At 38.7% G+C, this 14,029-nt stretch overlaps 2 protein-coding genes across 3 annotated transcripts in view; one reads left to right on the plus strand and one right to left on the minus strand.

Moving 5' to 3' along the window:
- LOC141002099 (plakophilin-4-like) overlaps positions 1-370 on the minus strand; it is a 95,537-nt gene extending 95,167 nt beyond the window's left edge. The window contains exon 1 of one of the 2 annotated variants that reach the window (XM_073473269.1): positions 172-370. The gene's annotated coding sequence lies outside the window, so the exon portion shown is untranslated. The remainder of the gene's footprint in view (positions 1-171) is intronic. The other variant, XM_073473267.1, reaches the window with a different exon arrangement.
- Positions 371-2,571: 2,201 nt separating this feature from the next.
- LOC141002064 (coiled-coil domain-containing protein 148-like) overlaps positions 2,572-14,029 on the plus strand; it is a 32,085-nt gene continuing 20,627 nt past the window's right edge. The window contains exons 1-8 of the mRNA XM_073473223.1: positions 2,572-2,626; positions 3,067-3,188; positions 7,284-7,387; positions 9,221-9,312; positions 9,426-9,577; positions 11,922-12,017; positions 12,146-12,327; positions 12,848-12,986. Of these exons, the coding sequence (XP_073329324.1) occupies positions 2,572-2,626; positions 3,067-3,188; positions 7,284-7,387; positions 9,221-9,312; positions 9,426-9,577; positions 11,922-12,017; positions 12,146-12,327; positions 12,848-12,986 (942 nt within the window). The remainder of the gene's footprint in view (positions 2,627-3,066; positions 3,189-7,283; positions 7,388-9,220; positions 9,313-9,425; positions 9,578-11,921; positions 12,018-12,145; positions 12,328-12,847; positions 12,987-14,029) is intronic.

The raw sequence follows: 14,029 nt of genomic DNA on the forward strand, positions 1-14,029 counted from the left end.
GTCTCTCCCGCTGTGAAGAAGACTACAGAAGTTTATCTTGTGCCACACACACGTACAAAAAGGGCAAACACTCTCTCAAGACTTTCTGAGTTCCTCCCACATCGCGCACAGATGCTTTTATTTTCTCCCAATTACTCCGCAGTTAGCGAGAAAAAAAGCAGTTAGGTTTACCTTTAGGAGGACTGGTGTTGCGCTGGCTGAGCTGCGGCTCGGATCTACATCGGAGCAGGTAAGTTCATCGGTAAAAGTCCCGTCGTTTAGTTCCCATGCATGTGGAAGAGTGAAACGCGCCTCCATACAAAAAAAAAAAACAAAAGCTACAGCCGAGAGAAGAAGAAGACAACCCCTCTCCGCTGCTCCCTGCCTGCTTCCAGCAGCAAGCACAGTCCCAGGCACTGCGAGAGAGCGTGCATGACGTCAGTGGGAATGTGGGGAAGCAGTGCGCACTCCTGATTGGCTGCGATGGGAGAAGGGGGCGTTCCCAAGGAGGTTGGCATTGTTGAATCGAGCAATGGCAGAAGAGATGACAGTTGCCTTGGTTACAAATTTTGTCAACCCGTACACTGTGCAGAGAGGGATAGCACAAGGTGAGCCGGGGTTCAGCGGGTAAATGTTTGTTTTATTCGCATAGCAAATACTTTATACTAGTCGTGTGTATGTGTTGCCTTTAGTTATAACGAGGTTCTGTAAAACTTACTAATGTTCCTGTTAAAAATTGTTGCCATATTTTAAATTTTCTGACTTCAGAGTAGACCTAGCTAGCTAGCTAGCTAACAAGATAATAAAACAGCTGCTCCTCCTGACACCTTTCCAGCTCACCTGCATTATTGTAAGTTTTAGTATGAGTTCGTGTACTTTAGTATGAGTAAAGGGGCACTATGTAGTCTTGGAGAAGAAATTCAAACTCAGAATTTTAATATTTGAAATATTTATGAGGTAATAATACAAACATTTATTCAAAACTGCATAAACAAACTGTTCTCAGTGGAAAATAAGTTTCCAAGAACTTGGTTTGAAGCTAAAAAGCTGGCAGGGTCCGCTGAATATAAACGAAGTAAATCAGTATGAAATTGTGTTGAAATTCAAGGTCAGTTTGTTTGTTCAGTTTATTCAGTCATGAAAACAAAGAGAGTTTGTTTATTTATTTTGTTTAGGCATAAAAGAAAATCAGTTAATGAAGATCTTTTTCTAGTCTCCCCCCAGTGCACCTTTAAACTAAAGTAATGCAGTGACTATTTCCTCGATTAATCAAGTATCTAACTTGTGAAAAGTGCCTATGTGTCTGTTGATTGAATTGATTTGTTAAACTTGATTGATCAATATCCAATGGTAGGTGTTTAACCTAACGTTCATAGAGGAACGAAGCCAATCTTGTGTAAAAGTAAAGATATCATGTTAAAACATTACTTTTAAATCATCCATAAGGATAACATAGTATCTGATATTACATCTACTTATTTGACAAAAGTAATTTTTTATGACAATACATGTACTTAATATCAAAAATACAAGTAAAAGTAAAGTATACAATATACCCATATACTGTGGGTTGACCAATTATCGCCCTGACAGATTGTTGGATCAGAAATTCAACATTTTTCTGATTATCCTAATCTGGGTTTTTATAAAATCCAATTAGGCTACTGATAAGATACATTAACTTAAAAATGTTCTTTGGCTCTGATGCAGCATGCAATTTGCAAAGGAACTAGTTACCAAAGTTAAAAACTAGATGTAGTGGAGTAAAAAGTTCAATATTTGCCTCCAAAATGTAGTGGAGTGTAAGTATAAAGTGGCAGAAAATGGAAATACTCAAGTAAAGTAAAGTACCTCAAAACTACTTAGGTACAGTACTTGAGGAAATCTACTTGGTTACATTTCATTACTGGCATGAGCAAATGTTATTCACACTTAAAGAGTTGGCCATTTTTGCTTAAAAATCATTAAAACAATTAAAGGATCATCAAAATTGTTGCTGAATATTTTTTGTCGACCAACTAATCAGTTTATTGATCAAAATTTCCTGCTCTTAACTGTGTGGTTTAATGCTACATGTCTTATCAAGTGCTGACAATCATCCTTAGGACATAATGGCAGCTTATTACTTGTTGTTTTTCTGAGTGTTAACCTTTGCTTGCCATTTAGAGTCAATAATGTAAAAAATGATAATATTGCTCTGTGTTTTAAAAAAAGAAGGCTCTCTTTTAGAGACATGGGCAGAAAATAGCAATTACCCCCCATTGAACGGTAACAGAGCAACAGTTTTCATTTCACACATAGATTATATCTGTCCCTGCATACTTCACACTGACCCTATACACGTTGTACATCTTAACTGGCACAATGCCTTTGTGGACAGATTTTTTTAAAAGCTTAATCGAAAACAAAGACATAGTGATGTTCTAGCAGCATATCTGATCACACTGGGTTCACCATCTGTCCCCTTCCAAACAATAAAACTTGTGTAGGTGAAATGTTTTCTCATCATGTTTTGCACAACTTCTACTTTTAACATGCAGCGGTCTTTATTTTTGCAGGCACTGTAGTTCATGCAAATAGAGCCCTACAGTGATGAGTGGAAGGGATCTGCAAACGTTCATTACAAGCTACAGAGCAGAGGATGTTGGTAAGTCAGCAGAAATGGGTTTTGAAACATTGCTGACTTGTGACATGGTGTCCCATTGATATGTTGAACAGATGTGACCTGAAGTCCCCATGTTGAATTCTCCAGGTACTGTCAAGTCTTTGATGCTTGTCAGGGGCAGTGTTGCTTGTGTTTATTCACCTGCTACTCTGAGTCACAGCTGAACTGCTCAAAAAACTGTCTGACACAGTTAGTCTGCCCTCCCCACACACACACACACACACACACACACACACAGACACACACAGCTTTTCCAAATTACCCATACAATCCATTAGCTCCTCTCTGTCTGTTCTTCTATCTTTTACCTCTATTTCTTTCTTTGCTGAAGTCAGCATAAAGACTTCACATTAAAAGTGATGAGATTTTCAACAATTCCAGTGATCCTAATTCAGCCATATCATTTGCTTTCATCCATGCAGAAAAACTGACACTGCGGATGAAAAATGGTCTTGGCAGCTCAAAGTACAAACCAGCTGAATATAAAAGACTACAAGCCATTGTTGATGCCAAACGCCTGGAGTCTGATCTAATTGGACAAAAGGTAAATTTTGGTTGTCATTAATATCATGCCTGTGCTTAAATCAGCAGATTTATAATCAAATCCGTTCCTGTTACATGTAATAATATGGGAATCAGCAGCAAATGAAGAGGAATGTGCCACAACGCTATGATATAAAATGCTTTTTCCAGAGCAAACAGTCCGTATTACCCACCACAGGACAAGTTTGAATTGACAAAAACCTTTTTGTTTTAGTGCGAGATGATAACACAGCACGTCTCCAATAGTACTAAATAGCTGCCTTTCTCTCTGTTTGTCTACCTTTCTTTCTTCTCTCTGACACACCACATACTGTAAAGGGATTTCATTCCATATATAACAGGCATTGCATAACCTTTACAGTTTGTCCAACAACATGAAACAGAGCAGTAATATCGCTGCCATACACAATAGCATTCCCACTTTCATGAATATTCATTTGGCTGCCTGGGGTTTTCTATAAAACAGTTTGAGGTTCATAGTCGTCTGACTCAGAGTGGAGTAAAAGTTAATGCTGGGGGCAATGGAGATAAGGCTGTTAGACCTGCAGTGTTTTAATTGGTAAACTGTGGCAGAAGCCTTTTTGTATCACTATGGTTGCCTGTGGCTCCTTCCAACCCTGCTCTCTGCATAGCCTAGATAAGACGGGGTATGTTCACATTCGCTTGCCCTGCTAAAAGGCAGGCTCTCTGAGCATCTCCCATTGGTCATGTAATAGAGGGTAAATAAATGACCATGAGTCGCCTCAAGCATGGGATCATTTTTGCTCTCCAGGAAGGACCAGCGGCAGAAATAGATACACAAACCTTGAAATGTTGCCTCATGATAAGATTCCCAGCAGCACTGTATGAAATTGTAAAAATATAGCTACCTTGCATTAGAATAAAAAATGTTCAGAAAGAAAACATTTAAAAATGAGAAAAAAGAGATGTTTCCATGATACTATGAATACTAATACCTTGGTTAAATTAGAAAATATGAAAAAGCAGAACTGAAACAGCAGTCCTTGTTAATTATGTATTCGTACAAATATGCACACAGATTATCTCCATTTCAAGAAAATGTAAAATAGCTAAAGAAGACAAACTGGCAGGATTCAAACACTACTCAAAATGACAGAAAACAAATGCAAAACAGTTTAAGTTTAGAAAAAAATTGAATACATTTTTTTTCAATCATTTCATTTGTAAGGAACATAATATTTAAGCCTTTTCACACCCGTGATAGTCCACCCACACAGGTGTTTTCACTGATTTGTCTAATTAGGCTCCTTCTCAGGACTGTGTGGGCATGTAGGTGACTGAGCTCCACTGACATCTCTCTGACCCTGCTGTTAATTTTGCTGCACTTCCTGGAAAGGAGAAGTTACACAATTAATGATTCTCTGTTCATGAAGTTTGTTAACCGACCATAATTCCAGTAAGGCTCCACTTAAGATGACCAGATGTCTAATAAATGCTGTGACCTGACATCATATTTACAGCTTAGATGAAATCTGACAGCAATTATAAAGCGCCAGTTTTCCAAGCAGAGCCCTATAAAGACTGTACAATAGCTTTTCCCCACTACTCAAGATGACTATCCTGTCTTTTCTTCGAGATACTTTAGACCTTTTTCATGGAAGACATTTGACGTGTCACAGTAGGAAAAGCACAAGTGTAAATAATACATTTGACGATGGATGAACTTTATTTAGCTACTTCATTTACAGGGTCCTGCTGGGCTGTGAGCAAAAACCTTATTTGCTTTTTTACAGTAGAGCACTATATTTTACCTTCTGACATTTTATTTAAGTGGCGGAATTCTGTGTAAGAAGTGTATGCATGATATATAGTGTCCTGAAACATTACCACAATAAAACAATAAACATTGTGTCCATGGCTTGCCCACTACTTTCTGATGCAATCCCATAATGCAATGTGTCACTTTATATAGATGTGACAAAAATGATTACATGTTTGACATCTCAGTTTACCGCTTTTCTACTGAGTGCCTCTTATAAAAGGGGTAGTAAATGTGTGAACAATTGAACAGAGCTATTGTTAAAAGGTGAGCTTTTCCTGCAATGACAAGCCAAAATATCTGCTGTGAAATAGGCTTACGACAAGCAAGAAATGTGTAAAACACAGTCCAATGTGATATTGGTGTAATGGAGGGAGGGCCATGCATTTAGACAATATCTTCATTGTGAAGTACAGCTATGACTTGACTAGCAGAGGAGCACCTTTATTTGTTGCTATAAAAATGTATTTTTGACTTTCTACTCAGGTGTTCCATGTGGGTCATATAACAAAAGAATTTAGTCGAGCCAGATTTTCTCAGATCTTCAAAATACCTCATATTTTGTTTGTGTAGTGTCAAGGCTACAATTTACTGATAAGAGATATCTGAAAGGCAGCGAGATCAGCAAATCTGCAATAGACCATCTTCACAATATTTGATTATCAAATATGTTGTTTTAGCTTGAAATACTGCCTGATGTTTCTCTGGACTTTCACTTTTCATTGTCATTAAATTTCTGATAAATCAAGAAGTGGTGAAGACAATTTAACAATTTGTCAGATTCCTGACATGTATATGATTTGCAACCTGGAACACAGCAGTACAACATTTGAGCTTCCCATCCTGAGCATAATGTAAGAGGAAAATGGCTGCTGTGTGAATGTGGTCCATGGCTGGATTAAGAGATGAGATTTGAGATAAGATATCATCAGAATCAGGTTTCCACATACAAGGAATTTCCTTTGGTATTTTGTTGCTTAAAAATTATATTAGAAGAAAAGAGAAAATTCAGAAACAAGTGCTACACATATTACGAATCAAATGTGTGAAATATATTATTTTTTCTTCTACACAAAAATGTAGATTTCAATGTGGGGTGGCATCGATATAAAAACAAAAAATTGAGGCATTGATTGTCTCCAGTTTGACACAAATAATGAGAAAGTAGTGCTCATTAAAATGGTGTAAATGTCTTTTCACGATACTATAGGAATGGGAATGTGACTGGACACTGTGTGGTTTAATATTTAATACAAGATCGATAAGAATGAATATTAATAGTTTGCTTTATTTTGCATTTAGCCGAGAAATCACTTGATGTAAGTTCAGCTCCGGGCACAGATAGTGTTGAGCTGAGTTAAAGCTAATATAGCAAATCAAGATCACCTATTACACACTGCCTGGAAGAGGCATGGGATGACATAAATTTGGCCTTTTGCTTTCAGAGCAGCTCTGGTTTCAGATTGAGCGCTGTTGATTCCAATAACTATAAGATGGACGTCACCCCCAGGGCAAATGTCCAGCACAATATATTCATACTTCTTTTGCAACAACAGCAGCAGCAAATTGACACATCGATAGACTGTCACGACATAAATCAACACCCGAACTCCTTTAGATTTCCTGATAATATGAAATAGATTGTACCCATTTATTAGTTATGTGAGATTTTCCTTTGTACAATTATCTGAGCCAGTGGCCTGTGCATGAAAACACTGATAGGAGACAATGAGAGCGCTCTGAAGGAAGGCCTTGTTCCGTCATGATGAAAAAGAAAACAAATGAGAGGAGATTAAGTCTTCTACCTCCCCCTTCCTCTCCTAATAACATGCTTCATGCGTGTCATGCATGTTTCTACTCGATTTTTTTTTTAATTTGCTGCTGTTTATTTTCCTTTCATTCTTTAACAATGACAATGTTTCAGGTGAATTACCCCAGTTTATGAGCCTCTCACAGACACAATGATGCTGCTAAAGCCTGTGTCGAAACATCCCTGATGTGCGGAGAGGGACGAAACAATTCATTCTTAACTATAGGATACAAAAATGACCTGTTTATGTTTCACCATCCTTGCAGCATCATGATTCATTCACTTTATAGTTGTTATGCTTCTCCGATGTTTTAAAATGGTCCAGATAATTGATGCATTAACGCACAGAATCAGCTCTGTCCAGATTGAGTTAATTATTTGAAGGAGCAAATAAATGTCATGGCTAAAGTGTATTTAAAAGCAAACACTCAATTTGTTTTTTCAGTGCCTATTTCAGCTGTGGGGAAACTGTTTATTCCTGCTGTGCATTAAACCTTGTCTTATAGGTTCAAAAGACTCGCTGTGCAGCCAAGGCAACCAAGGAGGGCTCCATATTACGGCAGCACAGACAGGTGTGGAGCAGAGAGTGCCCCAGGCTGCAAAAGGCTGAGTAAGAGCCCCCTATTACTCCCTGTCATTATCTGCTGCAGTTTTCTGGATCTGCTATTACACCATGCAACCGTTCCACTTAAGCCCCATTGAGCCCAGGCAGGAACCTGCATGAAAAAATAGGGTTTAAAGAAGCTAGGGGACAAAAAGTAAGCTCAAAGAGAAGAATGTACCAGGGAGGAAACAAGAAGAGAGGAGATGGAGGATTTAAGCTGATTTTCTCTCGGTGATGACATTGAATTAAAGGGTGAGAAACAGAGAGAAGTGGGGGAGTTGGAGCCGGGTGGGGACAGAGGGGTATATTGCGTGCTGAGGCAGAAGTGTGGGACTGAGGCCCCAGCGGTGTCATGCCTTGTGAAGTGAGAAGGGCAGCGCTAGCTCTGGGGTGCAGCTTGTTTGGCTGCGTAATGACTGTGTCTGAGCCACCCAAGGTTAATGATGTACACAAGCATGAGCCTCGGTAATGAGTCTAGTCATAAAGATGTGCCACTGCTTGCAACTCTCTACACATATTTCTAGTTAAATTACCATGGGATTCAATAGCCTCCTTGTCAAAAGCGAAAACAGGCAAATACATCTCTGTGGTTACTCTGCCTTTATTCACAATCACATCAACCCCTGGTCCTGTTAGTAAGAAGTAAACAATTACCGCAACACCCTCTGCGGGCCTGTTAGTTTGATACATTATGTCCCCCCAGTCGAGTCAGTGTGTGACTGGACTGGGGGGACATACATCCAAAAGAAAACATAGCAGTGGTGGAAAGTACTTAGGTACTATGCTTTAAGCATTAGTTACTTTGCAAATTCAGATTATTTATGAAAAATGCAATCACAAATTAACAAATACATTTTGTTAACTTATTATGATGTATTATTATTGATCAAGCTACCAAGCAGTATATATGGTAGTTAAAATGAGTCCCCGTTGTACCAGCTGAAACATTTCAGTGATGCCTACATATCAATACATCAATTGTATTGATTATTCTGAGATGGGACAACAGGATGATTGAAGCAAGTAAACAGTAAGCTAGTTTGCTCAGGGGGGAAACCCCATCGCATGTAGATTAGGAAAACCTGAATAAAAAAGTTGCAATGTCTTGGTAGATAACGTTAGCAAAACTCAACAGACGTTCCTCTCTCCCACAGAAAACACTGCTCCTAATATGCCTCGTCAGTAGTCCCGCCTTTAATTCCATAACTTTGTGACATCACAGTACATCACCATGTCACACATTTGCATAATTTATGTCTAGTAGCTAGTTTGGTATGTACAAATTGATTCAGCAATTGGTGGTGCTGGGTCAGGCATGTGTGAGCTGACCAGTCAGAGGAGACTCTGTATTCAGGAGGATGGGTCTTAAAGAGACCGGAGTTAAAGCAGAGTGTTTCAGACAGAGGGGGAACACAGTGCTGCAGCACTGAACAGTATGAAAACACTGATGTGTTTTTTTAGGCACTTACTGTAAGCACATAAACATATTCTAGTTGTAACCCAAAATAATATTATGAACCTGAATATCAGAATTATATGTCTCCTTTAATCGCAACTCTTTCACTAACATTAGGTTGGAGACCTAATTTCCCTGTTGGGTCACAGAAATGACAGCTTGAATTTAGCCCAGACTAGCAGTTAGTCTGAGATGTGGCTGCTCTGCAGATATCAAAGACGCACAGTACATGAAATAAACACAAGTCGGACCACTGTGTTTAACTACATATATCTAAATGATACAGTTATGGCTGAAAATGTCCACAGAAATAAACAAGTTTGGTTCCAATATCTTGTAGCTAAATGTAATGTGGTTGTATTTATCTTTCTCTCATGAAACAGGGAGAAGGCAGAGAATGACATCCATGAATTTGTAGAGCAGCTCAGACCAAATGGTAGAACAGACACTGCCATCTTCTCACTTCAAGACTATGGTAGAAGACACTAACAGTTTTAAATAGTGCTGGTAACTGTATCTTCATTAGTCTCTGCTGTTTATAAGTACTGTACTAATATGTGTCCTCTGTATGTCTGTGTTGGGGTTTAGGGCTGGACCTGGAGAGGGAGCGTGAGGCATTCAGGGTAGCCACAGTGGAGCCTGTTCATCAGCTCAAGGATGACCTGTGCTTCAGACTGGGTGAAGCACAACATCAGCAGCTCACTGCTCATCGATCAAACTGTGAACAAGTAATACAGCAGGTATCTGTATGTCATTTGTGCCCACAGTAGTGACCACAGTTAGCCTCAACAGAGTGGAGAGATTTTAAAGTTCTTCTCAGAAAAATAAATTGATATAGTCTTTTAGTGCACCTGGTTTAAAACATATAATGGTCCAGCTTTTGAGAATCCTCGATCGTACAACACATGTCCTTGACTGTTAGCGGACCATTTGGAGTATTTTATCCCGTAGGTGCACTCAAAGCTTTTAACAGTGAATCTTAGTTGTTCTCACTCACTGCAGGTACTAAACCAAAACAGTCCATCCCGCACGTCCAACAGAAGTTGAAACCCCCCTGCTTTTTCTCACAATGGCCTCAGCATGCACACAGCGTTGCATTCACTGTCCATGAATCTCTTGTTTGTCTGATATCCACAGTCCCTAAGTCACCAATGCTGCCTTTGACTCTGAGAGGCTTTTTACAAGCTCTCGAGATGAATGGCGAGATTAGGGAGTAAGCAGGGGTCTTTAAAGACAGACCATACTTGGAATGAACCGTCTGCCAGCCATTTTGTCTCCTCTGTGTGGCTCACTCATGCTTGTTTCTTTCCCATGACCCCCTCTACTCTGGCTGGCCCACAGCCCCTAGCCACCTGATTGCATTGGCACAATAGGAGAACCCCCCGCCTTTTCATCTTTTTTTCATAACTTTTGTGCATTTGTTCTATTTCTCATTTCACCACATTACTTCACACTCTGACTCACTATGAATTTAGAGAGAGATCCTTTTCAGGTGCTCTATAATTACATTTTCATCCCTGAGTCATTTAAATGAAACTAAAGAGAAAATCAAGAAAAATGGGCGAAGTAAAACACTACTTTACAAAAGGGAATCAAAAGGTATGATAAGGTGCAAAATTTACCCCATGCCACGTTACTTACTAAAGATTTTTTATATGTTTTGACACCTCACATTATAATTCACCATTTTCATTCATAATTGAGAGTAAATAAATCCATCCATCCGACCTTCCATCCTTCCATCGGTCATCCATGCATCCCTCATTCCATCCATCCATGCGTCCATCCATCCATGCAGATACATACAGTTCTTCCAGGAGAACTCCAACAACCTGCTAAACATTTTCATGATTTCCTGTTGTATTCAGAGTTGTGGAATACTGAAATCTTCTGCTCTCTTTGGCCCACAATTTTTCTTTTATTTTCCTATGATATTACTTACAGTGTGTACTATATTTCTTTGAATTTACAGTAGGAGTCCACATCTGTATCACGATGCATGGATCCAGATTCATGGCCTTGAATGTTGGCTCATTCATAAAACTCATTGACATTAACATTTTATGTTGGAGAAAATTAAGATCTGCTTCAATATTTCTTTATTTTACTATATTTCATCTGATGAAATTCACCAGGAGATCCAAAATTGCCCCTGCTGAGACTGAAGTGCTGAACTTCAGTGCGGCGGTTTAACAGTTAACGGTGTGCAAGCTATGTGTGCGTAACCACGATTGACAAGCGTCTAGTCATGGCTGTAGTCTGCAGTCATGTCTGTAGTCATGCTTGGACAAAAAGGGTGCTGGCGGGCATGTGATCACTGTGGAGGCAAACAACATGATGCCAGGAAGCAGAGTAGAGGAAAGTGAGATACATGTCTTCAGTGAGAGGGCTAAAAAGAAAAAATGTGTAAGGATAAAATAGAATAGAGGAAAAGGTACCAGATAAGAATTCAAAAAACATATTTCTTTCACAGCCAACTGCTCCTATTTGAATACAATCAGAAGAATGTGTTAACATGGTCTTTGTTGTGTTTTCCTTCTACCACTCCTCCACAATGTCCAATCCTTTGAATTTTTGAAACATATTTTAAATGTGACTACTCCTTTACTATTTCTGTGAATAAATCAGAGAACAGGGAGAACAGAGAAACAGGCCTAATTATTTGATAAGCATTGTCTCCATTTCTAACCAGCTGTTCCCCTCCTTCTGATACCTAACATCTTAGAAAATAAGCAGTTTTGATTACTTGCTATTACTGAATCACTCTCCTGATAAACCTTTTTGAATCGAGACATCTGAGAGAACGGGGGGGACCTGAGTTCAAACAGTGCTGTTGATTTGTGCAGGCATAGAATAACGAGGAGAGAAAGTGAGTGTTACAGCTCTTTGCATCCCTCAACCCCAGATTTGTAGCTGTTATTTTTCTCTGTAAAAAAGAGTCTTTATTGTCTGATATTAAGGTGGCAATTCCTAATCAGCAGTTTGATTTCCCTGCACAGAATAAGGTCTAACTGTCAGTCATGTTTGTTTCCAAAGTCTGTGTAAATTTAACTGTTTTTTTTTTTTTTATTCTTGAATCACTAGATAAACTTTGTTAAAGACCAGCAATATGAGATAAATGCAAAACTTCAAGCAGAGTACCTGGCCTTGGAAGAGGAGATAATTTGCCTTGGCTTGGGGGTAAATTTCAGCAAATCACCAATTTCTAATCCATATTTTGGCTTACACTTTATCTTTAGATGTGATTGCTACAGTGTGTCACCAAACGTTTCATTTAAAATCTCTTTAAATCATATTGTCCTCTGCAGAAATATCTCACTAGTACTTCAGATAATCTGGTGGACATAGAAAACCTTCCCGAAGAGGTTTTGCATTCAGACTGCCCTTACCCAGAGCTGAAGGACTCCCTTATCCAGGCCTTCCACTCCCTGTCAGAACGGTACCAGAGCAGACTTCAGAGACTTCAAGAGCAAGTGCAAAGAACTGACAGGTAAGCCTGAGGACAGCTAAAGTTCAGCTTTAACTACACATTGATTGAATTAGAAGATTTTAGTGATTTTTGCAGCTAATATATGATAAGTGTATGACGATCCCTTCAATATCTTCCTCAGTCTTGATAGAAATAGGCTTTTAATAATATTCAGCCCTCCATTTTGATAAATTCATGCACAGGCAGAGCTCCAATGTAGGCTGGGCAGATCTAGATGAAAGATTAAAAGCTCAGCAGGACATTGACAGCATATAGAGGCACTGTCACTTCACTCCCAAAAAGCAAGCTGTTGAGCATGACAGGTCTTTCTCACCAGGAGGTTGATTATATCAATGTCTCAGAGCCACTTCATGACTTGATTTCCATATGGTCGCTTTACAGTATAGCACTGTTAGCTTCTATGAGTAGTATGCAAATGATCAAAATGTATCCTCCTGAAATGAAATGAAGTGAAACCAATTCAGGGGAACATGACATCATAGTTTTGATCATGTATTTTCTGGGTTGGACTCTGTTTCAGGTTCTGTGGCTGGTGTGCTGATGACCACGAACGCTTCCAGTTCACTGCGTCTCAGTACACTCATGACATACCAAACCACAGAGCCCTCTACATGGACATGCTGCAAAGACTCTTCCCTGATAAAACTAAACAAGAGCTGGTCAGTACTTTGGCAAAATATGTTTAACTGATTTTAAACTGATTTAGTTGATTATTAATAAGATCTTCAATGATAATATAAAATTTAGAATAATAAGATTTTCAATTAAAGAAAAAAAGAAGCAGTGTGTGGACAGTAAACACACGTATGTCTTGGCCAGGAACATTGTATGTAAAGTTATGTTTATAATAGACAGTTTTCCACCAAATAAGCACTGCTTCTTGTACCACTTCCATTCAAGGTTTGAATTCAAGGTTTGAATGGAAGCTATCCAGCAAACCAGCCTTGTTTTTCTCCCATGTAGCACCATGGAGCTTAAACTAAATGTTGTTTTGCAACCAGTTTGTTAAAATGACAAACAGATTAACCTTGAAACCTTGAAACCTTGTTATCAAGGATGTGTTGTCAATAGAGGGTGTTGCACAATGCACAACAACCTGCAGTATATGACGCTTCAATTCTGAACCAATGTATTTTCTAATTTATTTCATTTTATTTTGTTACACCTCTAAAAAATCTTTCATTCATCAGAAACAATTATGATAATCCAATAATAATATTGAGAATATATTAACAATAACAACTAGAGACAATATTGTGATGGGATCATACCAACTGCTGAGCCTGTCAACATGTTACTGCATTATTACGTGAGTAACCAGTATTCATGGGTCAAACCAAATCCATCTAACACACACCCATGACTGCATCTTGCACGGCTGTAATGTAATGTACTGACAAAAATCTGTCCACAGACAGACAGGCAGACATATAAACACATGGTAAACTATTCAGAACTGCTTCTGTGGTCGTTCCAACTACAATAATTTTGCCCAGGACCACATTTTGCCATGATGACACACACACCCACAAGGTGAAAACATAACGAGTCAATCAAGATTTCCTCTTTCCTTTATTGTCTCTTATATGAGACATTTTATAGATTAAACAATTAATTGATAAACAATTGGGAATATTAATTATAAACATTTACAGTTAATAATACTTATAATTAATAATTGCTTGCCCAGGGAAGTTTTGCT

This window comes from Pagrus major, chromosome 9 (genome assembly GCF_040436345.1).
Source record: "Pagrus major chromosome 9, Pma_NU_1.0".
Taxonomy (NCBI): Eukaryota; Metazoa; Chordata; class Actinopteri; order Spariformes; family Sparidae; genus Pagrus; species Pagrus major.